This window comes from Taudactylus pleione, unplaced genomic scaffold, assembly GCF_031769625.1.
Source record: "Taudactylus pleione unplaced genomic scaffold, aTauple2 ptg003137l, whole genome shotgun sequence".
In the NCBI taxonomy this organism is placed as follows: domain Eukaryota; kingdom Metazoa; phylum Chordata; class Amphibia; order Anura; family Myobatrachidae; genus Taudactylus; species Taudactylus pleione.
The window spans coordinates 4,576,496-4,599,460 of record NW_028287496.1 but is presented as its reverse complement, the minus strand read 5'-3'; the positions used below and the strand labels follow the sequence as shown (position 1 = coordinate 4,599,460).

The 22,965-nt window shown below is 51.4% G+C and overlaps 1 protein-coding gene across 1 annotated transcript in view; it reads left to right on the top strand.

Moving 5' to 3' along the window:
- LOC148430841 (pancreatic triacylglycerol lipase-like) overlaps positions 1-22,965 on the top strand; it is a 168,975-nt gene that overhangs the window by 74,140 nt on the left and 71,870 nt on the right. Inside the window, exons 8-10 of the mRNA XM_088466432.1 lie at positions 6,751-6,859; positions 8,731-8,850; positions 13,695-13,814. Coding sequence (XP_088322558.1) covers positions 6,751-6,859; positions 8,731-8,850; positions 13,695-13,814 — 349 coding nt within the window. The remainder of the gene's footprint in view (positions 1-6,750; positions 6,860-8,730; positions 8,851-13,694; positions 13,815-22,965) is intronic.

Sequence of the window (22,965 nt, the reverse complement as noted above, 5' to 3'; positions counted from 1 at the left end):
TCTCTCCACCCATATTCTCCTCCTACTCTGCATATAGCAAGTTCTCTCTCCGCCCATATTCTGCTCCTACTCTGCATATAGCAAGTTCTCTCTCTGCCCATATTCTGCTCCTACTCTGCATATAGCAAGTTCTCTCTCCACCCATATTCTTTTCCGCCTTTGCATGTAGCAAGTTCTCTCTCCATCCATATTCTGCTCCTACTCTGCATATAGCAAGTTCTCTCTCAACCCATATTCTGCTCCTACTCTGCATATAGCAAGTTCTCTCTCCGCCCATATTCTCCTCCTCCTCTGCATGTAGCAAGTTCTCTCTCCACCAATATTCTCCTCCTTCTCAACATACAGCAAGTTCTCTCTCCGCCCATATTCTCCTCCTACTCTGCATATAGCAAGTTCTCTCTCCACCCATATTCTCCTCCTACTCTGCATATAGCAAGTTCTCTCTCCGCCCATATTCTGCTCCTACTCTGCATATAGCAGGTTCTCTCTCCACCCATATTCTCCACCTCCTCTGCATGTAGCAAGTTCTCTCTCCGCCCATATTCCTCTCCTACTCTGCATATAGCAAGTTCTCTCTCCGCCCATATTCTCCTCCTACTCTGCATGTAGCAAGTTCTCTCTCTGCCCATATTCTGCTCCTACTCTGCTTATAGCAAGTTCTCTCTCCACCCATATTCTCCTCCTACTCTGCATATAGCAAATTCTCTCTCCGCCCATATTCTTCTCCTCCTCTGCATGTAGCAAGTTCTCTCTCCACCCATATTCTGCTCCTACTCTGCATATAGCAAGTTCTCTCTCCACCCATATTCTTCTCCTACTCTGCATATAGCAAGTTCTCTCTCCACCCATATTCTGCTCCTACTCTGCATATAGCAAGTTTTCTCTCCGCCCATATTCTGCTCCTACTCTGCATATAGCAAGTTCTCTCTCCGCCCATATTCTGCTCCTACTCTGCATATAGCAAGTTCTCTCTCCGCCCATATTCTGCTCCTTCTCTGCATATAGCAAGTTCTCTCTCCACCCATATTCTCCTCCGCCTTTGCATGCAGCAAGTTCTCTCTCCATTCATATTCTGCTCCTACTCTGCATATAGCAAGTTCTCTCTCCACCCATATTCTGCTCCTACTCTGCATATAGCAAGTTCTCTCTCCGCCCATATTCTCCTCCTCCTCTGCATGTAGCAAGTTCTCTCTCCACCAATATACTCCTCCTTCTCAACATACAGCAAGTTCTCTCTCCGCCCATATTCTCCTCCTACTCTGCATATAGCAAGTTCTCTCTCCACCCATATTCTCCTCCTACTCTGCATATAGCAAGTTCTCTCTCCACCCATATTCTTCTCCTACTCTGCATATAGCAGGTTCTCTCTCCACCCATATTCTCCTCCTCCTCTGCATGTAGCAAGTTCTCTCTCCACCCTTATTCTGTTCCTACTGTGCATATAGCAAGTTCTCTCTCCACCCATATTCTCCTCCTACTCTACATATAGCAGGTTCTCTCTCCACCCATATTCTCCACCTCCTCTGCATGTAGCAAGTTCTCTCTCTGCCCAATTTCTGCTCCTACTCTGCATATAGCAAGTTCTCTCTCCGCCCATATTCTCCTTCTACTCTGCATGTAGCAAGTTCTCTCTCCGCCCATATTCTGCTCCTACTCTGCATATAGCAAGTTCTCTCTCCACCCATATTCTCCTCCTACTCTGCATATAGCAAGTTCTCTCTCCGCCCATATTCTTCTCCTCCTCTGCATGTAGCAAGTTCTCTCTCCACCCATATTCTGCTCCTACTCTGCATATAGCAAGTTCTCTCTCCGCCCATATTCTGCTCCTACTCTGCATTTAACAAGTTCTCTCTTCACCCATATTCTGCTCCTACTCTGCATATAGCAAGTTCTCTCTCCACCCATATTCTCCTCCTACTCTGTATACAACAAGTTCTCTCTTCACCCATATTCTCCTCCTACTCTGCATATAGCAAGTTCTCTCTCCGCCCATATTCTGCTCCTACTCTGCATATAGCAAGTTCTCTCTCCACCGATATTCTCCTCCTACTCTGCATATAGCAAGTTCTCTCTCCGCCCATATTCTGCTCCTACTCTGCATACAGCAAGTTCTCTCTTCACCCATATTCTGCTCCTACTCTGCATATAGCAAGTTCTCTCTCCAACCATTTTCTCCTCCTACTCTGCATGTAGCAAGTTCTCTCTCCACCCATATTCTGCTCCTACTCTGCATATAGCAAGTTCTCTCTCCACCCATATTCTCCTCCTCCTCTGCATGTAGCAAGTTCTCTCTCTGCCCATATTCTGCTCCTACTCTGCATATAGCATGTTCTCTCTCTGCCCATATTCTCCTCCTACTCTGCATGTAGCAAGTTCTCTCTCTGCCCATATTCTCCTCCTACTCTGCATATAGCAAGTTCTCTCTCAGCCATATTCTGCTCCTACTCTGCATATAGCAAGTTCTCTCTCCACCCATATTCTCCTCCTACTCTGCATGTAGCAAGTTCTCTCTCCGCCCATATTCTGCTCCTACTTTGCATATAGCAAGTTCTCTCTCCGCCCATATTCTGCTCCTACTCTGCATATAGCATGTTCTCTCTCTGCCCATATTCTCCTCCTACTCTGCGTGTAGCAAGTTCTCTCTCTGCCCATATTCTCCTCCTACTCTGCATATAGCAAGTTCTGTCTCCGCCCATATTCTGCTCCTACTCTGCATATAGCAAGTTCTCTCTCTGCCCATATTCTGCTCCTACTCTGCATATAGCAAGTTCTCTCTCCGCCCATATTCTCCTTCGCCTTTGCATGTAGCAAGTTCTCTCTCCATCCATATTCTGCTCCTACTCTGCATATAGCAAGTTCTCTCTCAACCCATATTCTGCTCCTACTCTGGATATAGCAAGTTCTCTCTCCGCCCATATTCTCCTCCTCCTCTGCATGTAGCAAGTTCTCTCTCCACCAATATTCTCCTCCTTCTCAACATACAGCAAGTTCTCTCTCCGCCCATATTCTCCTCCTACTCTGCATATAGCAAGTTCTCTCTCCACCCATATTCTCCTCCTACTCTGCATATAGCAAGTTCTCTCTCCGCCCATATTCTGCTCCTACTCTGCATATAGCAGGTTCTCTCTCCACCCATATTCTCCACCTCCTCTGCATGTAGCAAGTTCTCTCTCCGCCCATATTCCTCTCCTACTCTGCATATAGCAAGTTCTCTCTCCGCCCATATTCTCCTCCTACTCTGCATGTAGCAAGTTCTCTCTCTGCCCATATTCTGCTCCTACTCTGCTTATAGCAAGTTCTCTCTCCACCCATATTCTCCTCCTACTCTGCATATAGCAAATTCTCTCTCCGCCCATATTCTTCTCCTCCTCTGCATGTAGCAAGTTCTCTCTCCACCCATATTCTGCTCCTACTCTGCATATAGCAAGTTCTCTCTCCGCCCATATTCTTCTCCTCCTCTGCATATAGCAAGTTCTCTCTCCACCCATATTCTCCTCCTACTCTGCATATAGCAAGTTCTCTCTCCGCCCATATTCTGCTCCTACTCTGCATATAGCAAGTTCTCTCTCTGCCCATATTCTGCTCCTACTCTGCATATAGCAAGTTCTCTCTCCACCCATATTCTTTTCCGCCTTTGCATGTAGCAAGTTCTCTCTCCATCCATATTCTGCTCCTACTCTGCATATAGCAAGTTCTCTCTCAACCCATATTCTGCTCCTACTCTGCATATAGCAAGTTCTCTCTCCGCCCATATTCTCCTCCTCCTCTGCATGTAGCAAGTTCTCTCTCCACCAATATTCTCCTCCTTCTCAACATACAGCAAGTTCTCTCTCCGCCCATATTCTCCTCCTACTCTGCATATAGCAAGTTCTCTCTCCACCCATATTCTCCTCCTACTCTGCATATAGCAAGTTCTCTCTCCGCCCATATTCTGCTCCTACTCTGCATATAGCAGGTTCTCTCTCCACCCATATTCTCCACCTCCTCTGCATGTAGCAAGTTCTCTCTCCGCCCATATTCCTCTCCTACTCTGCATATAGCAAGTTCTCTCTCCGCCCATATTCTCCTCCTACTCTGCATGTAGCAAGTTCTCTCTCTGCCCATATTCTGCTCCTACTCTGCTTATAGCAAGTTCTCTCTCCACCCATATTCTCCTCCTACTCTGCATATAGCAAATTCTCTCTCCGCCCATATTCTTCTCCTCCTCTGCATGTAGCAAGTTCTCTCTCCACCCATATTCTGCTCCTACTCTGCATATAGCAAGTTCTCTCTCCACCCATATTCTTCTCCTACTCTGCATATAGCAAGTTCTCTCTCCACCCATATTCTGCTCCTACTCTGCATATAGCAAGTTTTCTCTCCGCCCATATTCTGCTCCTACTCTGCATATAGCAAGTTCTCTCTCCGCCCATATTCTGCTCCTACTCTGCATATAGCAAGTTCTCTCTCCGCCCATATTCTGCTCCTTCTCTGCATATAGCAAGTTCTCTCTCCACCCATATTCTCCTCCGCCTTTGCATGCAGCAAGTTCTCTCTCCATTCATATTCTGCTCCTACTCTGCATATAGCAAGTTCTCTCTCCACCCATATTCTGCTCCTACTCTGCATATAGCAAGTTCTCTCTCCGCCCATATTCTCCTCCTCCTCTGCATGTAGCAAGTTCTCTCTCCACCAATATACTCCTCCTTCTCAACATACAGCAAGTTCTCTCTCCGCCCATATTCTCCTCCTACTCTGCATATAGCAAGTTCTCTCTCCACCCATATTCTCCTCCTACTCTGCATATAGCAAGTTCTCTCTCCACCCATATTCTTCTCCTACTCTGCATATAGCAGGTTCTCTCTCCACCCATATTCTCCTCCTCCTCTGCATGTAGCAAGTTCTCTCTCCACCCTTATTCTGTTCCTACTGTGCATATAGCAAGTTCTCTCTCCACCCATATTCTCCTCCTACTCTACATATAGCAGGTTCTCTCTCCACCCATATTCTCCACCTCCTCTGCATGTAGCAAGTTCTCTCTCTGCCCAATTTCTGCTCCTACTCTGCATATAGCAAGTTCTCTCTCCGCCCATATTCTCCTTCTACTCTGCATGTAGCAAGTTCTCTCTCCGCCCATATTCTGCTCCTACTCTGCATATAGCAAGTTCTCTCTCCACCCATATTCTCCTCCTACTCTGCATATAGCAAGTTCTCTCTCCGCCCATATTCTTCTCCTCCTCTGCATGTAGCAAGTTCTCTCTCCACCCATATTCTGCTCCTACTCTGCATATAGCAAGTTCTCTCTCCGCCCATATTCTGCTCCTACTCTGCATATAGCAAGTTCTCTCTCCACCCATATTCTGCTCCTGCTCTGCATATAGCAAGTTTTCTCTCCGCCCATATTCTGCTCCTACTCTGCATATAGCAAGTTCTCTCTCCACCCATATTCTGCTCCTGCTCTGCATATAGCAAGTTCTCTCTCTGCCCATATTCTGCTCGTACTCTGCATATAGCAAGTATTCTCTCCGCCCATATTCTGATCCTACTTTGCATATAGCAAGTTCTCTCTCCACCCATATTCTGCTCCTACTCTGCATATAGCAAGTTCTCTCTCCACCCATATTCTCCTCCTCCTCTGCATATAGCAAGTTCTCTCTCCACCAATATTCTGCTCCTACTCTGCATGTAGCAAGTTCTCTCTCCGCCCATATTCTGCTCGTACTCTGCATATAGCAAGTTTTCTCTCCACCCATATTCTGCTCCTACTCTGCATATAGCAAGTTCTCTCTCCACCCATATTCTCCTCCTCCTCTGCATTTAGCAAGTTCTCTCTCCACCCATATTCTGCTCCTACTCTGCATGTAGCAAGTTCTCTCTCCGCCCATACTCTCCTCCAACTCTGCATGTAGCAAGTTCTCTCTCCGCCCATATTCTGCTCCTACTCTGCATGTAGCAAGTTATCTCTCCACCCATATTCTCCTCCTACTCTGCATATAGCAAGTTCTCCCTCCACCCATATTCTGCTTCTACTCTGCATGTAGCTAGTTCTCCCTCCGCCCATATTCTGCTCCTACTCTGCATGTAGCAAGTTCTCCCTCCGCCCATATTCTGCTCCTACTCTGCATATAGCAAGTTCTCTCTCTTCTCATATTCTGCTCCAACTCTGCATGTAGCAAAGTTCTCCCTCCGCCCATATTCTGCTCCTACTCTGCATATAGCAAGTTCTCTCTCCACCCATATTCTCCTCCTCCTCTGCATATAGCAAGTTCTCTCTCCACCCATTTTCTCCTCCTCCTTTGCATGTAGCAAGTTCTCTCTCTGCCCATATTCTGCTCCTACTCTGCATATAGCAAGTTCTCTCTCCGCCCATATTCTCCTCCTACTCTGCATATAGCAAGTTCTCTCTCCGCCCATATTCTCCTCCTACTCTGCATATAGCAAGTTCTCTCTCCGCCCATATTCTCCTCCTACTCTGCATATAGCAAGTTCTCTCTCCGCCCATATTCTCCTCCTACTCTGCATATAGCAAGTTCTCTCTCTGCCCATATTCTCCTCCACCTACTGTATGTAAATTTATTTTGCTGGTTTTATGTTGTGACTCATTTTGGGCTTTGTGTATGATGTTTTATTATTAATGAATACTTCTGAGGCTGTTCTAAGTTTGTGTAAAGGAATCCTTTGTTTTGTCCCTGTATCCAGTTTCTTATTATGACCTCTTGCTCTATGTTTTCCCTACATTATTTCCTCTTGTTATAATGTCTTTGTTACCAGCAAGACTTTGCCTATTCTCCTGCCAATGTTCACGTGATTGGCCACAGCTTGGGGGCGCACACTGCTGGAGAGGCTGGAAAGAGGATGAAGGGCATTGCTCGGATCACAGGTGACCAGGCAGGGGTTATAATTTATAGTAAAGATGGAAAAAAGAAATTACAGTGGTGAAAAACATAATGAGATCTACAGAAGAACAATGGATAGACAATGAGGTGTGGGAAATAACTGACAGTAGCCAATGAGGTGTGGGGAATAACTGACAGTAGCCAATGAGGTGTGGGGAATAACTGACAGTAGCCAATGAGGTGTGGAGAATAAATGACAGTAGCCAATGAGGTGTGGGGTAAAAACTAGAAATAGTTAATGGGATGTGGGGAAGGGTTGTGGAGAATGAAAAGGAAATAACCGGCCACTGAGATGTGTTGTAGAGCTGGAAAGAGCCAATGGGGTATTTGGAATTGGATGACTGGAAAGAACTTGGTTTGAGCTGAAACTACCAATGAACTCTAGGCAGGGAATAACCAATCAGATCTTAGAAAAGAAACTAGAGGTGACCAATTAAGTCCTTAGAAAAATGAGCTGCTCAACAGGAGAATTTAATTAATGGGAAAAAGAACCAAACACGGTGGCAGAAAAGTAGGAAGATGCCATGAGGGGGAAGAGGAGCATTGTTTGAACATAAAACTGAGCCACTCACAGCTAGTTACAATTGTACAATAATACACCAATGTATTAGCTATTAGATACACCTGCAAGTCTATTTAGTCACACATGATACACCTGGTTAGATACACCTACAGAATGATACACCTGATTAGTTATACTTCTAGAATGATACACCTGGTTAGATACACCTACAGAATGATACACCTGGTTAGTTACACCTACAGAATGATACACCTGGTTAGTTACACCTCCAGAATGATACACCTGGTTAGTTACACCTCCAGAATGATACACATGATTAGTTACACCTACAGAATGATACACCTGATTAGTTACATCTACAGAGTGATACACCTGATTAGTTACACCTACAGAATGATACACCTGATTAGTCACACCTACAGAATGATACACCTGATTAGTTACACCTACAGAATGATACACCTGATTAGTCACACCTACAGAATGATACACCTGATTAGTTACACCTACAGAATGATACACCTGATTAGTTACACCTACAGAATGATACACCTGATTAGTCACACCTACAGAATGATACACCTGATTAGTTACACCTACAGAATGACAGAATGATACACCTGATTAGTCACACCTGCAGAATGATACACCTGGTTAGATACACCTACAGAATGATACACCTGATTAGTTACACCTACAGAATGATACACCTGATTAGTTACACCTCCCGAATGATACACATGATTAGTTACACCTACAGAATGATACACCTGATTAGTTACACCTGCAGAATGATACACCTGATTAGTCACACCTGCAGAATGATACACCAGATTAGTTACACCTACAGAGTGATACAAATGATTAGTTACACCTACAGAATGATACACATGATTAGTTACACCTACAGAATGATACACATGATTAGTTACACTTACAGAATGATACACCTGATTAGTTACACCTACAGAATGATACACCTGATTAGTTACACCTACAGAATGATACACCTGATTAGTTACACCTACAGAATGATACACCTGATTAGTTACACCTACAGAATGATACACCTGATCAGTTATACCTGCAGAATAATACATGTTTAGTTGCACCAGTAGATTGAGGTTTGTTTCCCCTATGCACAGTTCCCCCTGCAGTGCATACACCTGTTTAGTCCACCCTGCAGTGCATATACCTGTTTATTTCCTCCTGTAGCACCTACACCTGTTTAGTCCACCCTGCAGCACATATACCAGGTTTGTTACATTGGCAGAACAATACCATTGTATTTGTCCTGTTGGTTGATTCTTCTTTTTGGTTCTCTCTCATCAGGCCTGGACCCAGCAGAACCATATTTCCAGAACACAGATCCAGAAGTCAGGCTGGATCTGTCAGATGCTAATCTCGTTGATGTGATCCACACAGATGCCGGTCCTGTACTTCCTGACCTAGGTTGGTTTTTTGTAGCTCTTTAGTGTATGACAATTGTCTGATGCTGTGACCTTCTGTGCTTATCTACTGTAACCTTTATAAAAGTATATATTATAGGGAAGTGCATTAAATATTGTAGGTTTTATCATATGTATTTATCTATATAATTAGCAAGAAAGCATGTCTGTCTGTTTGTCTTTTATGCATGGCCAGAGTTTTGGACCTAGCTCCATCAAATTTTACAGGGTGGTGCAGTTTGACCAAGATTAGGATTTTGCCTAGGTTTGAACTTCATCAGGGACACACACTGTCACACAATCCCTAAAAATGGCGACACTGAAATTCCTTAAGTGTTGGGGCTGGCTCCAGTGGAAATTGGCAGACTGACAAAATCCTGTGTAAAAGCAACAAAAGTATCCTTTTAAACTCAGTCTGAGCAAACTTTATGACTCACACAAGTTCATTAAATCCAGAGTTAGTCCTTTTTAAAGTGTCCATATATATTAGTCAGCCCACTGTGTTAACATGCAAGTGCGTAACTAAAACTTTGGGGACCACATAGCAAGGTCTTAGAAGGGCCCACCAGAGGTATAAAAAAACACATAAATTTTCCCCCACACAGAGCCCATTCAGGTTATGCCACACAGTAGTACCCCTTATACACATTTGCCATGCAGTAGTACACTTATATACATTAAGTCATGCAGTAGTAGTGCCCCTTTGGGTTCTCCAAGTACCAGCATGCGGGGAAGGCTTGCTGGGACCTGTAGTTCCACTGTAAATACAATGTTGTTAATTCTAATTCTTAAATACTACATACACTATCAACCCGCCACCCACCACCCAGGTGTGGTGGAGATATTACCGGGCAATTAATCTATGCAAGGGGTACCCTGGAGAGGGGGATCCCTTTATTGGGGGGTCCCCAACTCCCCAGGGATCCCTGGCCTGGACTGACTAGTGGTCAGGGTTGATGCTGTGGCTGGGGGACCCGGTGAAAGGGCTCCCCTGGCTGTTGCATCAGCCCCCGCTAGAAAGGGTACAGAGATGGTTTTAAATATAGGTGGAACCTCACGCAAAATTGTTTCACCCTATATTTAAAACCAGCTCTGTCCATGCTGCCTGGTGCTAGTTCTCAAATTACAGTGGAACCCTACAAATTTTTTTCCTTGTAATTTTAAGAACCAGGACTGGCTGACAAGTCCAGGGCTGGTTAGTCTTTTGAGGGGGACCTCATGTAATTTTTAAGAAAAAATTAACCCTGTTTTAACACTTCACAGAAAGAAACATACACAAAAAACAATGTTTTGTGTATGTTTCAGTCAAACTCGCAGCTCTGGAGGTGAGTGTTTAAAACGTCAATTTGGCAGAGAGTTTGCAGGCATCTCACCCGAACTTGTCATCTCGATTCCTGGTAAATTTTTGCGAGCTGTATCTTTTAGGTGAAAAGTACTTCCGAGTTTACCCGATGGGGATAAGATTCGAGTTTGCTATCTCACTGAGAAGAGAGAATCTCTCTCTAACTCACCTGACTTTGCCTTTAGTCCATTTGCGAGTTGAAAATCATGCCTAAACTCTCCTGAGATGGTCATCTTGACCTATCTTGATTTTTAGTAAACTTCGCCTAAGGGTGACAGGTCATCACATCCCTGTCCCCAACACATACCTGACCCTAAGGGTAATAGGTCAGAACATCCCTGTCCCCACCACAAAACTGACCCTAAGGGTGACGGGTCAGCACATTCCAGTTCCCACCACAAAACTGACCTTAAGGGGACAGGTCATCACATCCCTGACCACCAACACAGAACTGACCCTAAGGATGAGGTTAGCACTTCTCTGTCCCCACCACATAACTGACCCTAAGGATGACAGGTCAGAACATCCCTGTCCCCACCACATATATGACCCTAAGGGTGACAGGTCAGCACATCCCTGAAAACCAATGCATATCTGCCCCTAAGGATGAGGTAAGCACATCCCTGTCCTCACCACATAACTGACCCTAAGGATGACCGGTCAGCACATCCCTGTCCCCACCACATAACTGAGCCTAAGGATGACAGGTCAGCACATCCCTGTCCCCACCACATATATGACCCTAAGGGTGACAGGTCAGCACATCCCTGACCACCAACGCATATCTGACCCTAAGGATGAGGTAAGCACATCCCTGTCAACCACCACATAACTGACCCTAAGGATGACAGGTCAGCACATCCCTGTCCACCAGCACATAACTGAACCTAAGGGTAACAGGTCAGCACAAACCTGTCCTCACCACATAACTGACCCTAAGGGTGACAGGTCAGCACTTCCCTGTCCTCACCACATAACTGAGCCTAAGGATGACAGTTCAGCACATCCCTGACCACCAACACATACTGTAACTGATCCTGAGGGTGACAGGTCAGCACATACCTGTCCCCGACCACATAGCTGAGCCTAAGGATGACAGGTCAGCACATCCCTGTCCACACCACATAACTGACCCAAACGATGACAGGTCAGCACATCCCTGTCCTCACCACATAACTGAGCCTAAGGATCAAGTCAGCACATCCCTCTCTACCACATAACTGACCCTAAGAGTGATAGGTCAGCACATCCCTGTCCATCATCACATATCTGACCCTAAGAATGAGGTGAGCACATCCCTGTCCACCACCACATAAATGACCCTAAAGGTGACAGGTCAGCACATTCCTGACCACCAATATATAACTGACCCTAAGGATGAGGTCAGCACATCCCTGTCCCCACCATATAAATGGCCCTAAGGATGACAGGTCAGCACATCCCTGTCCTCACCACATAACTGACCCTAAGGGTGACAGGTCAGCACATCCCTGTCCCCACCACATAACTGACCCTAAGGATAACAGATCAGCACATCCCTGTCCCCACCAAATAACTGACCCTAAGAATGACAGGTCAGCACATCCCTGTCCCCACCACATAACTGACCCTAAGGATGACCGGTCAGCACATCCGTGTCCCCACTACATAACTGACCCTAAGGCTGACAAGTCAGCACATCCCAGTCCTCTCCACATAACTGACCCTAAGGGTGACAGGTCAGCACATCCCTGTCCCCACCACATAACTGACCCTAAGAATGACAGATCAGCACATCCCTGTCCTCCCCACATAACTGACCCTAAGGATGACAGGTCAGCACATCCCCGTCCTCACCACATAACTGACCCTAAGGATGACAGGTCAGCACATCCCTGTCCCCACCACATAACTTGACCATAAGGATGACAGGTCAGCACATCCTTGTCCTCCCCACATAACTGACCCTAAGGATGACAGGTCAGCACATCCCTGTCCTCACCAAATAACTGACCCTAAGGATGACAGGTCAGCACATCCCTGTCCCCACCACATAACTTGACCCTAAGGATGACAGGTCAGCACATCCCTGTCCCCACCTCATAACTGACCATAAGGATGACAGGTCAGCACATCCCTGTCCCCACCATATATATGACCCTAAGGGTGACAGGTCAGCACATCACTGAAAACCAACGCATATCTGCCCCTAAGGATGAGGTAAGCACATCCCTGTCCTCACCACATAACTGACCCTAAGGATGACAGGTCAGCACATCACTGTCCCCACCACATATATGACCCTAAGGATGATAGGTCAGCACATCCCTGTCCCCACCACATAACTGACCCTAAGGATGACAGGTCAGCACATCCCTGTCCCCACCACATATCTGACCCTAAGGATGACCGGTCAGCACATCCCTGTCCCCACCACATAACTGACCCTAAGGATGACAGGTCAGCACATCCCTGTTCCCCACCACATAACTGACCCTAAGGATGACATGTCAGCACATCCCTGTCCCCACCACATAACTGACCCTAAGGATGACAGGTCAGCACATCCCTGTCCCCACCACATAACTGACCCTAAGGATGACCAGTCAGCACATCCCTGTCCTCACCACATAACTGACCCTAAAGATGACAGGTCAGCACATCCCTGTCCTCACTACATTACTGACCCTAAAGAAGACTGGTCAGCACATCCCTGTCCTCACCACATAACTGACCCTAAGGGTAACAGGCCAGCATATTCCTGTCCCACCACATAACTGACCCTATGGATGACAGGTCAGCACATCCCTGTCCCCCACCACATAACTGACCCTAAGGATGACAGGTCAGCACATCACTGTCCCCACCACATATATGACCCTAAGGATGATAGGTCAGCACATCCCTGTCCCCACCACATAACTGACCCTAAGGATGACAGGTCAGCACATCCCTGTCCCCACCACATATCTGACCCTAAGGATGACCGGTCAGCACATCCCTGTCCCCACCACATAACTGACCCTAAGGATGACAGGTCAGCACATCCCTGTCCCACACCACATAACTGACCCTAAGGATGACATGTCAGCACATCCCTGTACTCACCACATAACTGACCCTAAGGGTGACAGGTCAGCACATCCCTGTCCTCACCACATAACTGACCCTAAGGATGACAGGTCAGCACATCCCTGTCCTCACCACATAACTGACCCTAAGGGTGACAGGTCAGCACATCCCTGTACTCACCACATAACTGACCCTAAGGGTGACAGGTCAGCACATCCCTGTCCTCACCACATAACTGACCCTAAGGGTGACAGGTCAGCACATCCCTGTCCCCACCACATAACTGACCCTAAGAATTACAAATAAGCACATTTTTATATTTCATTGATTTTTGTTTCTTTAAAAAATATTAATAAGAAATCTTGACCTAGGGGTGCCGTAAAAAAAATGTTGGTACTCTAATGATTGAGGAAAGTTTGGGAAACAGTGACTTAACATAAATATGTGTCTTTCAGGACTTGGAATGAGTCAGGTTATTGGTCACTTGGATTTCTTCCCAAACGGTGGAGTTAATATGCCTGGTTGTCCTCAGAACAAGCAGAACCCCAACGCCAATGTTGAAGATGTTTGGAGTGGTAAATATTATCCTCTTATTGCTGGTTTTGGCCTTGAGATTGCTGTATATCCTGCACATAGGATAAATGCTTGGCCTGGAACTCAGGCTGTATAGTAGCCAGGCTGTAATGCTGTTCCTGAGCGGCACCTGCAGTAAATAGTTATGTGTCCATTTATGAAGCCAGACTGCGGGATGACTGAGAAACTCACTCAGCCGGGTTCAAAGCCACCCAGACACCATCATCATCTTTCACTAGGCAGACAGAAGCTCATTTCTGATTGGTTGCTGTTGCTTAGTGCTTTTGGATTTTACTCCTCTCTCATGAAACATTTACTAACTTCCCATGGCAGGGTCAGTTCAGCCGGTCCGTATATAAGACGGCGTGTTAGCGACATGTATCGTACAGTATAGTTGGGGTTTCAGTGATTGCGAAAAGTGGAAAAATTTGAGGGTCCCAGGGACCCTTCGCTTTGTATAATTGGAATCCTACTCCACCGTTCCTGGGTCCCATCACATATTATGGTGGGGTGAAAGCAGGCAGCAGCTGGGACAATGCTGGTGGGCAGGTAGCAGTTGGGGTAGAGGGGAAGAAAGGCAGGGAGGGAGAAGATGGGGTAGAGGGGAGTAAGGCCAGGCAGTGCTGGGGCTAGGGAGGGGGTAAGTGCAGACAGCAATCACAACAGTGCTGGGGGGCAAGGATAGATAACAGCTGCCACAGTATTGGGGTGCAAGGAGAGGGCTGGGGCAAACAGTACTGAGGGTAGAGAGGGGGCAAGTGTAGATAGCAGCTGAGGCAGTACTATGGGCAAGGAGGTGGTTAGGGGCAGGCAGTGCTGGGGGTAGGAAGGGGGCGAGGATAGAAAGCAACTTGGGCAGTACTGAGGGCAAAGAGGAAGTTAGGGCCTGGTAGGGAGGGTGAAACTGTAGGTGGCTGGGTCAGTACAGGGGGCAAGGAAAAGGTTAGAGGCTGGCAGTGCTGAAGGGTAAGGAGGGTGTAATGGTAGACAGCAGCTGGGGCAGTACTGGAGGTAAGGGGCAGGCAGTGCTCGGGGTAGGGAGGCGGTAAGGGTAGACAGCAGCTGGGGCAAGAAGGAGATTAGCGGTAGGCATATATACAATGCATCAAACACAGGAGTACCCCATAAATATAGTGTCCCACACACAGGAGTGCATTTATAGAGTGTGACACACAGCAGTGCATTTACAGTGCGTACCACACAGGAGGGAATTTACAGAGTGTGACACACAGGAGTGCATTTACAGAGCGTAACACGCAGGAGGGAATTTACAGAGTGTGACACACAGGAGTGCATTTACAGAGTGTGACACACAGCAGTGTATTTACAGAGTGTGAAACACAGGAGTGCATTTACAGAGTGTATCACACAGCAGTGCATTTACAGAGTGTGACACACAACAGTGCATTTACAGAGCGTGACACACAGGAGTGCATTTACAGAGCGTGACACACAGCAGTGCATTTACAGAGTGTGACAATTAGCAGTACATTTACAGAGTGTGACACACAGCAGTGCATTTACAGAGTGTATCACACAGCAGTGCATTTACAGAGTGTGACACACAGCAGTGCATTTACAGAGTGTGACACACAGCAGTGCATTTACAGAGTGTGACACACAGGAGTGCATTTACAGTGCGTGACACACAGCAGTGCATTTACAGAGTGTGACACACAGCAGTGCATTTACAGAGTGTATCACACAGCAGTGCATTTACAGAGTGTGATACACAGGATTGAATTTACAGAGTGTAACACACAGCAGTGCAGTTACAGAGCGTGACACACAGCAGTGCATTTACAGAGCGTGGCACACAGGAGTGCACAGCAGCCAGGGGAGGCAGAGACACAGCTGTCAGGGGAAGCAGAGAAACAGCAGCCAAGGGAGGCAGAGACACACTACATAGCAGCCAGGGGAGGCAGAGACACAGAACAAAGCAGCCAGGGGATGCAGAGACATGGCACACAGCTGCCAGGGGAGGCAGAGACATGGCACACAGCAGCCAGGGGAGGTAGATGCACGGCACACAGCAGCCAGGGGAGGCAGAGACACTTCACACAGCAGCAAGGGGAGGCAGAGAGACAATAGACAGCAGCCGGGAGGCAGAGACATGGCACACAGCAGCCAGGGAAGGCAGAGACACAGCACACAGCAGCCTGGGGAGGCAGAGACACAGCACACAGCAGCCAGGCGAGGCAGAGATATGGCACACAGCAGCCAGGGGAGGCAGAGCCACGGCACACAGCAGCAAGTGGAGGCAGAGATACGGCACACAGCAGCCAGGGGAGGCAGAGACACTGCACACAGCAGCCAGGGGAGGCAGAATACAGCAGCCTGGGGAGGCAGAGACCCGGTACACAGCAACCAGGGGAGGCAGAGACACGGCACACAGCAGCCAGGGAGGCAGAGACTTGGCACAGAGCAGCCAGGGGAGGCAGATGCATGGCACACAGCAGCCAGGGGAGGCGGAGACACCCCTCACAGAAGCCTGGGGTGGCTGATACACTGCAGACAGCTGCCAGGGGAGGCAGAGGCACGGCACAGAGCAGCCAGAGGAGGCAGAGGCACAGCAGACAGCAGCCAGCGGAGGCAGAGACACGGCAAACAGCAGTCAGGGGAGGCAGAGACATGGCACAGAGCAGCCAGGGGAGGCAGAGGCTCGGCAGACAGCATCCAGGGGAGGCAGAGGCATGGCACACAGTTGCCAGGGGAGGCAGAGACACAGCAGCCAGGGGAGGCAGAGACACAGTACACAGCAGCCAGGGGAGGCAGAGACACAGCATCCAGGGGAGGTAGAGGCATGACACACTGCAGCCAAGGGTGGCAGAGGCACGGCACACAGCAGCCATGGGAGGCAGAGACACAGCACACAGCAGCCAGGGGAGGCAGAGACACAGCAGCCAGGGGACTCAGAGACACAGTACACATCAGCCAGGGGAGGCAGAGACACAGCAGCCAGGGGAGGCAGAGACATGGCACACAGCAGCCAGGGGAGGCAGAGACACAGAAGTCAGCAGACAGAGGAGGCAGAGACACAGAAGCCAGGGGAGGCAGAGACACAGCAGACAGCAGTCAGAGGAGGCAGAGACACAGCATCCAGGGGATGTAGAGGCATGGCACACAGCAGCCAGAGGAGGCAGAGGCACGGCACACAACATCCAGGGGAAGCAGAGGTCCGGCACACAGCAGCATGGGGAGGCAGAAACATGGCACACAGCAGCCAGGGGAGGCAGAGACACTGCAGCCAGGGGAGGCAGAGACACAGCACACAGCTGATAGGGGAGGCAGAGACACAGCACACAGCAGCCATGGGAGGCAGAGACACGGCACACAGCAGCCAGGGGAGGCAGAGGCACAGCACACAGCAGCCAGGGGAGGCAGAGACATGGCACACAGCAGCCATGGGAGGCAGAGACACGGCACACAGCAGCCAGGGGAGGCAGAGACACAGCATCACAGCAGCCAGGGGATTCAGAGACACGGCACAGAGGAGCCAGGGGAAGCAGAGGCAAGGCACACAGCAACCAAGGGAGGCAGAGACACAGAACACAGCAGCCAAGGGAGGCAGAGACAAAGAACACAGCAGCCAGGGGAGGCAGAGACACGGCCCACAGCAACCATGGGAGGCAGAGACACAGAACACAGCAGCCAGGGGAGGCAGAGACATGGCATAGAGCTGCCAGGGGAGGCAGAGACACAGAACACAGCAGCCAGGGGAGGCAGAGACACAGAACACAGCAGCCAGGGGAGGCAGAGACACAGAACACAGCAGCCAGGGGAGGCAGAGACACAGAACACAGCAGCCAGGGGTGGAAGAGACAAGGCACACAGCAACCATGGGAGGCAGAGACACTGAACACAACAGCCAGGGGAGGCAGAGACACAGAACACAGCAGCCAGGGGAGGCAGAGACACCGCACACAGCAGCCATGGGAAACATAGACACGGGACACAGCAGCCATGGCAGGCATAGACACGGCACATAGCAGCCAGGGGATGCAGAGACAGCACACAGCAGCCAGGGGAGGCAGAGACATGCACAGAGCAGCCAGGGGAGGCAGAGGCATGGCCACAGCAGCCAGGCGAGGCAGAGATACAGAACACAGCAGCCAGGGGAGGCAGAGACACGGCACACAGCAGCCAGGGGAGGTGAGAGACGGCACACAGCATCCAGGGGAGGCAGATCCACAGCACACAGCATACAGGGGAGGCAGAGCCACGGCACACAGCGGCCAGGGGAGGCAGAGCCATGGCACACATCCAGGGGAGGCAGAGACACGGCACACAGAGGCCAGGGGAGGCAGAGACATGGCACACAGTGGCCAGGGGATGCAGAGACACAGAACACAGCAGCCAGGAGAGGCAGATCCCTGGTACAGAGCAGCCAGGGGAGGCAGAGACACGGCACAGATCAGCAAGGGGAGGCAGAGACACAGAACATAGCAGCCAGGGTAGGCAGAGACATGGCACACAGTAGCCAGGGGAGGCAGAGACACGGCACACAGTGGCCAGGGGAGGCAGAGACACAGAACATAGCAGCCAGGGTAGGCAGAGACATGGCACACAGCAGCCAGCGGAGGCAGAGACAAGGCACACAGCAGCCAGGGGGGGCAGAGACATGGCACACAGTGGCCAGGGGAGGCAGCGACACGGAACACAGTGGCCAGGGGAGGCAGAAACACGGCATACAGCAGCCAGGGGAGGCAGAGGCATGGCACACAACAGCCAGGGAATGCAGAGAAACTGCAGCCAGGGGAGGTAGAAACACAGCAGCCAGGGGAGGCAGAGACACAGCACACAGCATCCAGGGGAGGCAGAGACACAGCACACAGCAGCCAGGGGAGGCAGAGACACAGAACAAAGCAGCCATGGGAGGCAGAGACATGGCACATTGCAGCCAGGGGAGGCAGAGACATCGCACACAGCAGCCAGGGGAGGAAGAGACACAGCACTCAGCAGACAGGGAAGGCAGAGCCATGGCACACAGCAGCCAGGGGAGGCAGAGACACAGCAGCCAGGGGAGGTAGAGACACAGAACAAAGCAGCCAGGGGAGGCAGAGACACAGAACACAGCAGCCAAGGGAGGCAGAGACACAGCACACAGCAGCCAGGGAAGGCATAAATATGGCACACAGCAGCCTGGTGAGGCAGAGGCACGGCACACAGCAGCAATGGGAGGCAGCGACAGCACACAGCAGCCAGGGGAGGCAGAGATATGGCACACATCAGCCAGGGGAGGCAGAGACACAGCAGCCAGGGGAGGTAGAGGCATGACACACTGCAGCCAAGGGTGGCAGAGGCACGGCACACAGCAGCCATGGGAAGCAGAGACACAGCACACAGCAGCCAGGGGAGGCAGAGACACAGCAGCCAGGGGACTCAGAGACGCAGTACACATCAGCCAGGGGAGGCAGAGACACAGCAGCCAGGGGAGGCAGAGACATGCACACAGCAGCCAGGGGAGGCAAAGACAAGCCACACAGCAGCCAGGGGAGGCAGAGACACAGAAGTCAGCAGACAGAGGAGGCAGAGACACAGAAGCCAGGGGAGGCAGAGACACAGCAGACAGCAGTCAGAGGAGGCAGAGACACAGCATCCAGGGGATGTAGAGGCATGGCACACAGCAGCCAGAGGAGGCAGAGGCACGGCACACAACATCCAGGGGAAGCAGAGGTCCGGCACACAGCAGCCAGGTGAGGCAGAAACATGGCACACAGCAGCCAGGGGAGGCAGAGACACTGCAGCCAGGGGAGGCAGAGACACAGCACACAGCTGATAGGGGAGGCAGAGACACAGCACACAGCAGCCATGGGAGGCAGAGACACGGCACACAGCAGCCAGGGGAGGCAGAGGCACAGCACACAGCAGCCAGGGGAGGCAGAGACATGGCACACAGCAGCCATGGGAGGCAGAGACACGGCACACAGCAGCCAGGGGAGGCAGAGACACAGCATCACAGCAGCCAGGGGATTCAGAGACACGGCACAGAGGAGCCAGGGGAAGCAGAGTCAAGGCACACAGCAACCAAGGGAGGCAGAGACACAGAACACAGCAGCCAAGGGAGGCAGAGACAAAGAACACAGCAGCCAGGGGAGGCAGAGACACGGCCCACAGCAACCATGGGAGGCAGAGACACAGAACACAGCAGCCAGGGGAGGCAGAGACATGGCATAGAGCTGCCAGGGGAGGCAGAGACACAGAACACAGCAGCCAGGGGAGGCAGAGACACAGAACACAGCAGCCAGGGGAGGCAGAGACACAGAACACAGCAGCCAGGGGAGGCAGAGACACAGAACACAGCAGCCAGGGGTGGAAGAGACAAGGCACACAGCAACCATGGGAGGCAGAGACAATGAACACAACAGCCAGGGGAGGCAGAGACACAGAACACAGCAGCCAGGGGAGGCAGAGACACCGCACACAGCAGCCATGGGAAACATAGACACGGGACACAGCAGCCATGGCAGGCATAGACACGGCACATAGCAGCCAGGGGATGCAGAGACACAGCACACAGCAGCCAGGGGAGGCAGAGACATGCACAGAGCAGCCAGGGGAGGCAGAGGCATGGCCACAGCAGCCAGGTGAGGCAGAGATACAGAACACAGCAGCCAGGGGAGGCAGAGACACGGCACACAGCAGCCAGGGGAGGTGAGAGATGGCACACAGCATCCAGGGGAGGCAGATCCACGGCACACAGCATCCAGGGGAGGCAGAGCCACGGCACACAGCGGCCAGGGGAGGCAGAGCCATGGCACACATCCAGGGGAGGCAGAGACACGGCACACAGAGGCCAGGGGAGGCAGAGACATGGCACACAGTGGCCAGGGGATGCAGAGACACAGAACACAGCAGCCAGGAGAGGCAGATCCCTGGTACAGAGCAGCCAGGGGAGGCAGAGACACGGCACAGATCAGCAAGGGGAGGCAGAGACACAGAACATAGCAGCCAGGGTAGGCAGAGACATGGCACACAGTAGCCAGGGGAGGCAGAGACACGGCACACAGTGGCCAGGGGAGGCAGAGACACAGAACATAGCAGCCAGGGTAGGCAGAGACATGGCACACAGCAGCCAGCGGAGGCAGAGACAAGGCACACAGCAGCCAGGGGGGGCAGAGACATGGCACACAGTGGCCAGGGGAGGCAGCGACACGGAACACAGTGGCCAGGGGAGGCAGAAACACGGCATACAGCAGCCAGGGGAGGCAGAGGCATGACACACAACAGCCAGGGAATGCAGAGAAACTGCAGCCAGGGGAGGTAGAAACACAGCAGCCAGGGGAGGCAGAGACACAGCACACAGCATCCAGGGGAGGCAGAGACACAGCACACAGCAGCCAGGGGAGGCAGAGACACAGAACAAAGCAGCCATGGGAGGCAGAGACATGGCACATTGCAGCCAGGGGAGGCAGAGACATCGCACACAGCAGCCAGGGGAGGAAGAGACACAGCACTCAGCAGACAGGGAAGGCAGAGCCATGGCACACAGCAGCCAGGGGTGGCAGAGACACAGCAGCCAGGGGAGGTAGAGACACAGAACAAAGCAGCCAGGGGAGGCAGAGACACAGAACACAGCAGCCAAGGGAGGCAGAGACACAGCACACAGCAGCCAGGGAAGGCATAAATATGGCACACAGCAGCCTGGTGAGGCAGAGGCACGGCACACAGCAGCAATGGGAGGCAGCGACAGCACACAGCAGCCAGGGGAGGCAGAGATATGGCACACATCAGCCAGGGGAGGCAGAGACACAGCAGCCAGGGGAGGCAGAGACATGGCACACAGCAGCCAGGGGAGGCAAAGACAAGCCACACAGCAGGCAGGGGAGGCAGAGACACAGAACCCAGCAGACAGGGGAGGCAGAGACACAGAAGCCAGGGGAGGCAGAGACACAGCAGACAGCAGTCAGGGGAGGCAGAGACACAGCATCCAGGGGATGTAGAGGCATGGCACACAGCAGCCAGAGGAGGCAGAGGCACGGCACACAACATCCAGGGGAAGCAGAGGTCCGGCACACAGCAGCCATGGGAGGCAGAGACATGGCACACAGAGGCCAGGGGAGGCAGAGACATGGCACACAGTGGCCAGGGGATGCAGAGACACAGAACACAGCAGCCAGGAGAGGCAGATCCCTGGCACAGAGCAGCCAGGGGAGGCAGAGACACGGCACAGATCAGCAAGGGGAGGCAGAGACACAGAACATAGCAGCCAGGGTAGGCAGAGACATGGCACACAGTAGCCAGGGGAGGCAGAGACACGGCACACAGTGGCCAGGGGAGGCAGAGACACAGAACATAGCAGCCAGGGTAGGCAGAGACATGGCACACAGCAGCCAGCGGAGGCAGAGACAAGGCACACAGCAGCCAGGGGGGGCAGAGACATGGCACACAGTGGCCAGGGGAGGCAGCGACACGGAACACAGTGGCCAGGGGAGGCAGAAACACGGCATACAGAAGCCAGGGGAGGCAGAGGCATGGCACACAACAGCCAGGGAATGCAGAGAAACTGCAGCCAGGGGAGGTAGAAACACAGCAGCCAGGGGAGGCAGAGACACAGCACACAGCATCCAGGGGAGGCAGAGACACAGCACACAGCAGCCAGGGGAGGCAGAGACACAGAACAAAGCAGCCATGGGAGGCAGAGACATGGCACACTGCAGCCAGGGGAGGCAGAGACATGGCACACAGCAGCCAGGGGAGGAAGAGACACAGCACTCAGCAGACAGGGAAGGCAGAGCCATGGCACACAGCAGCCAGGGGAGGCAGAGACACAGCAGCCAGGGGAGGTAGAGACACAGAACAAAGCAGCCAGGGGAGGCAGAGACACAGAACACAGCAGCCAGGGGAGGCAGAGACACAGCACACAGCAGCCAGGGAAGGCATAAATATGGCACACAGCAGCCTGGTGAGGCAGAGGCACGGCACACAGCAGCAATGGGAGGCAGCGACAGCACACAGCAGCCAGGGGAGGCAGAGATATGGCACACATCAGCCAGGGGAGGCAGAGACACAGCAGCCAGGGGAGGCAAAGACAAGCCACACAGCAGCCAGGGGAGGCAGAGACACAGAACCCAGCAGACAGGGGAGGCAGAGACACAGAAGCCAGGGGAGGCAGAGACACAGCAGACAGCAGTCAGGGGAGGCAGAGACACA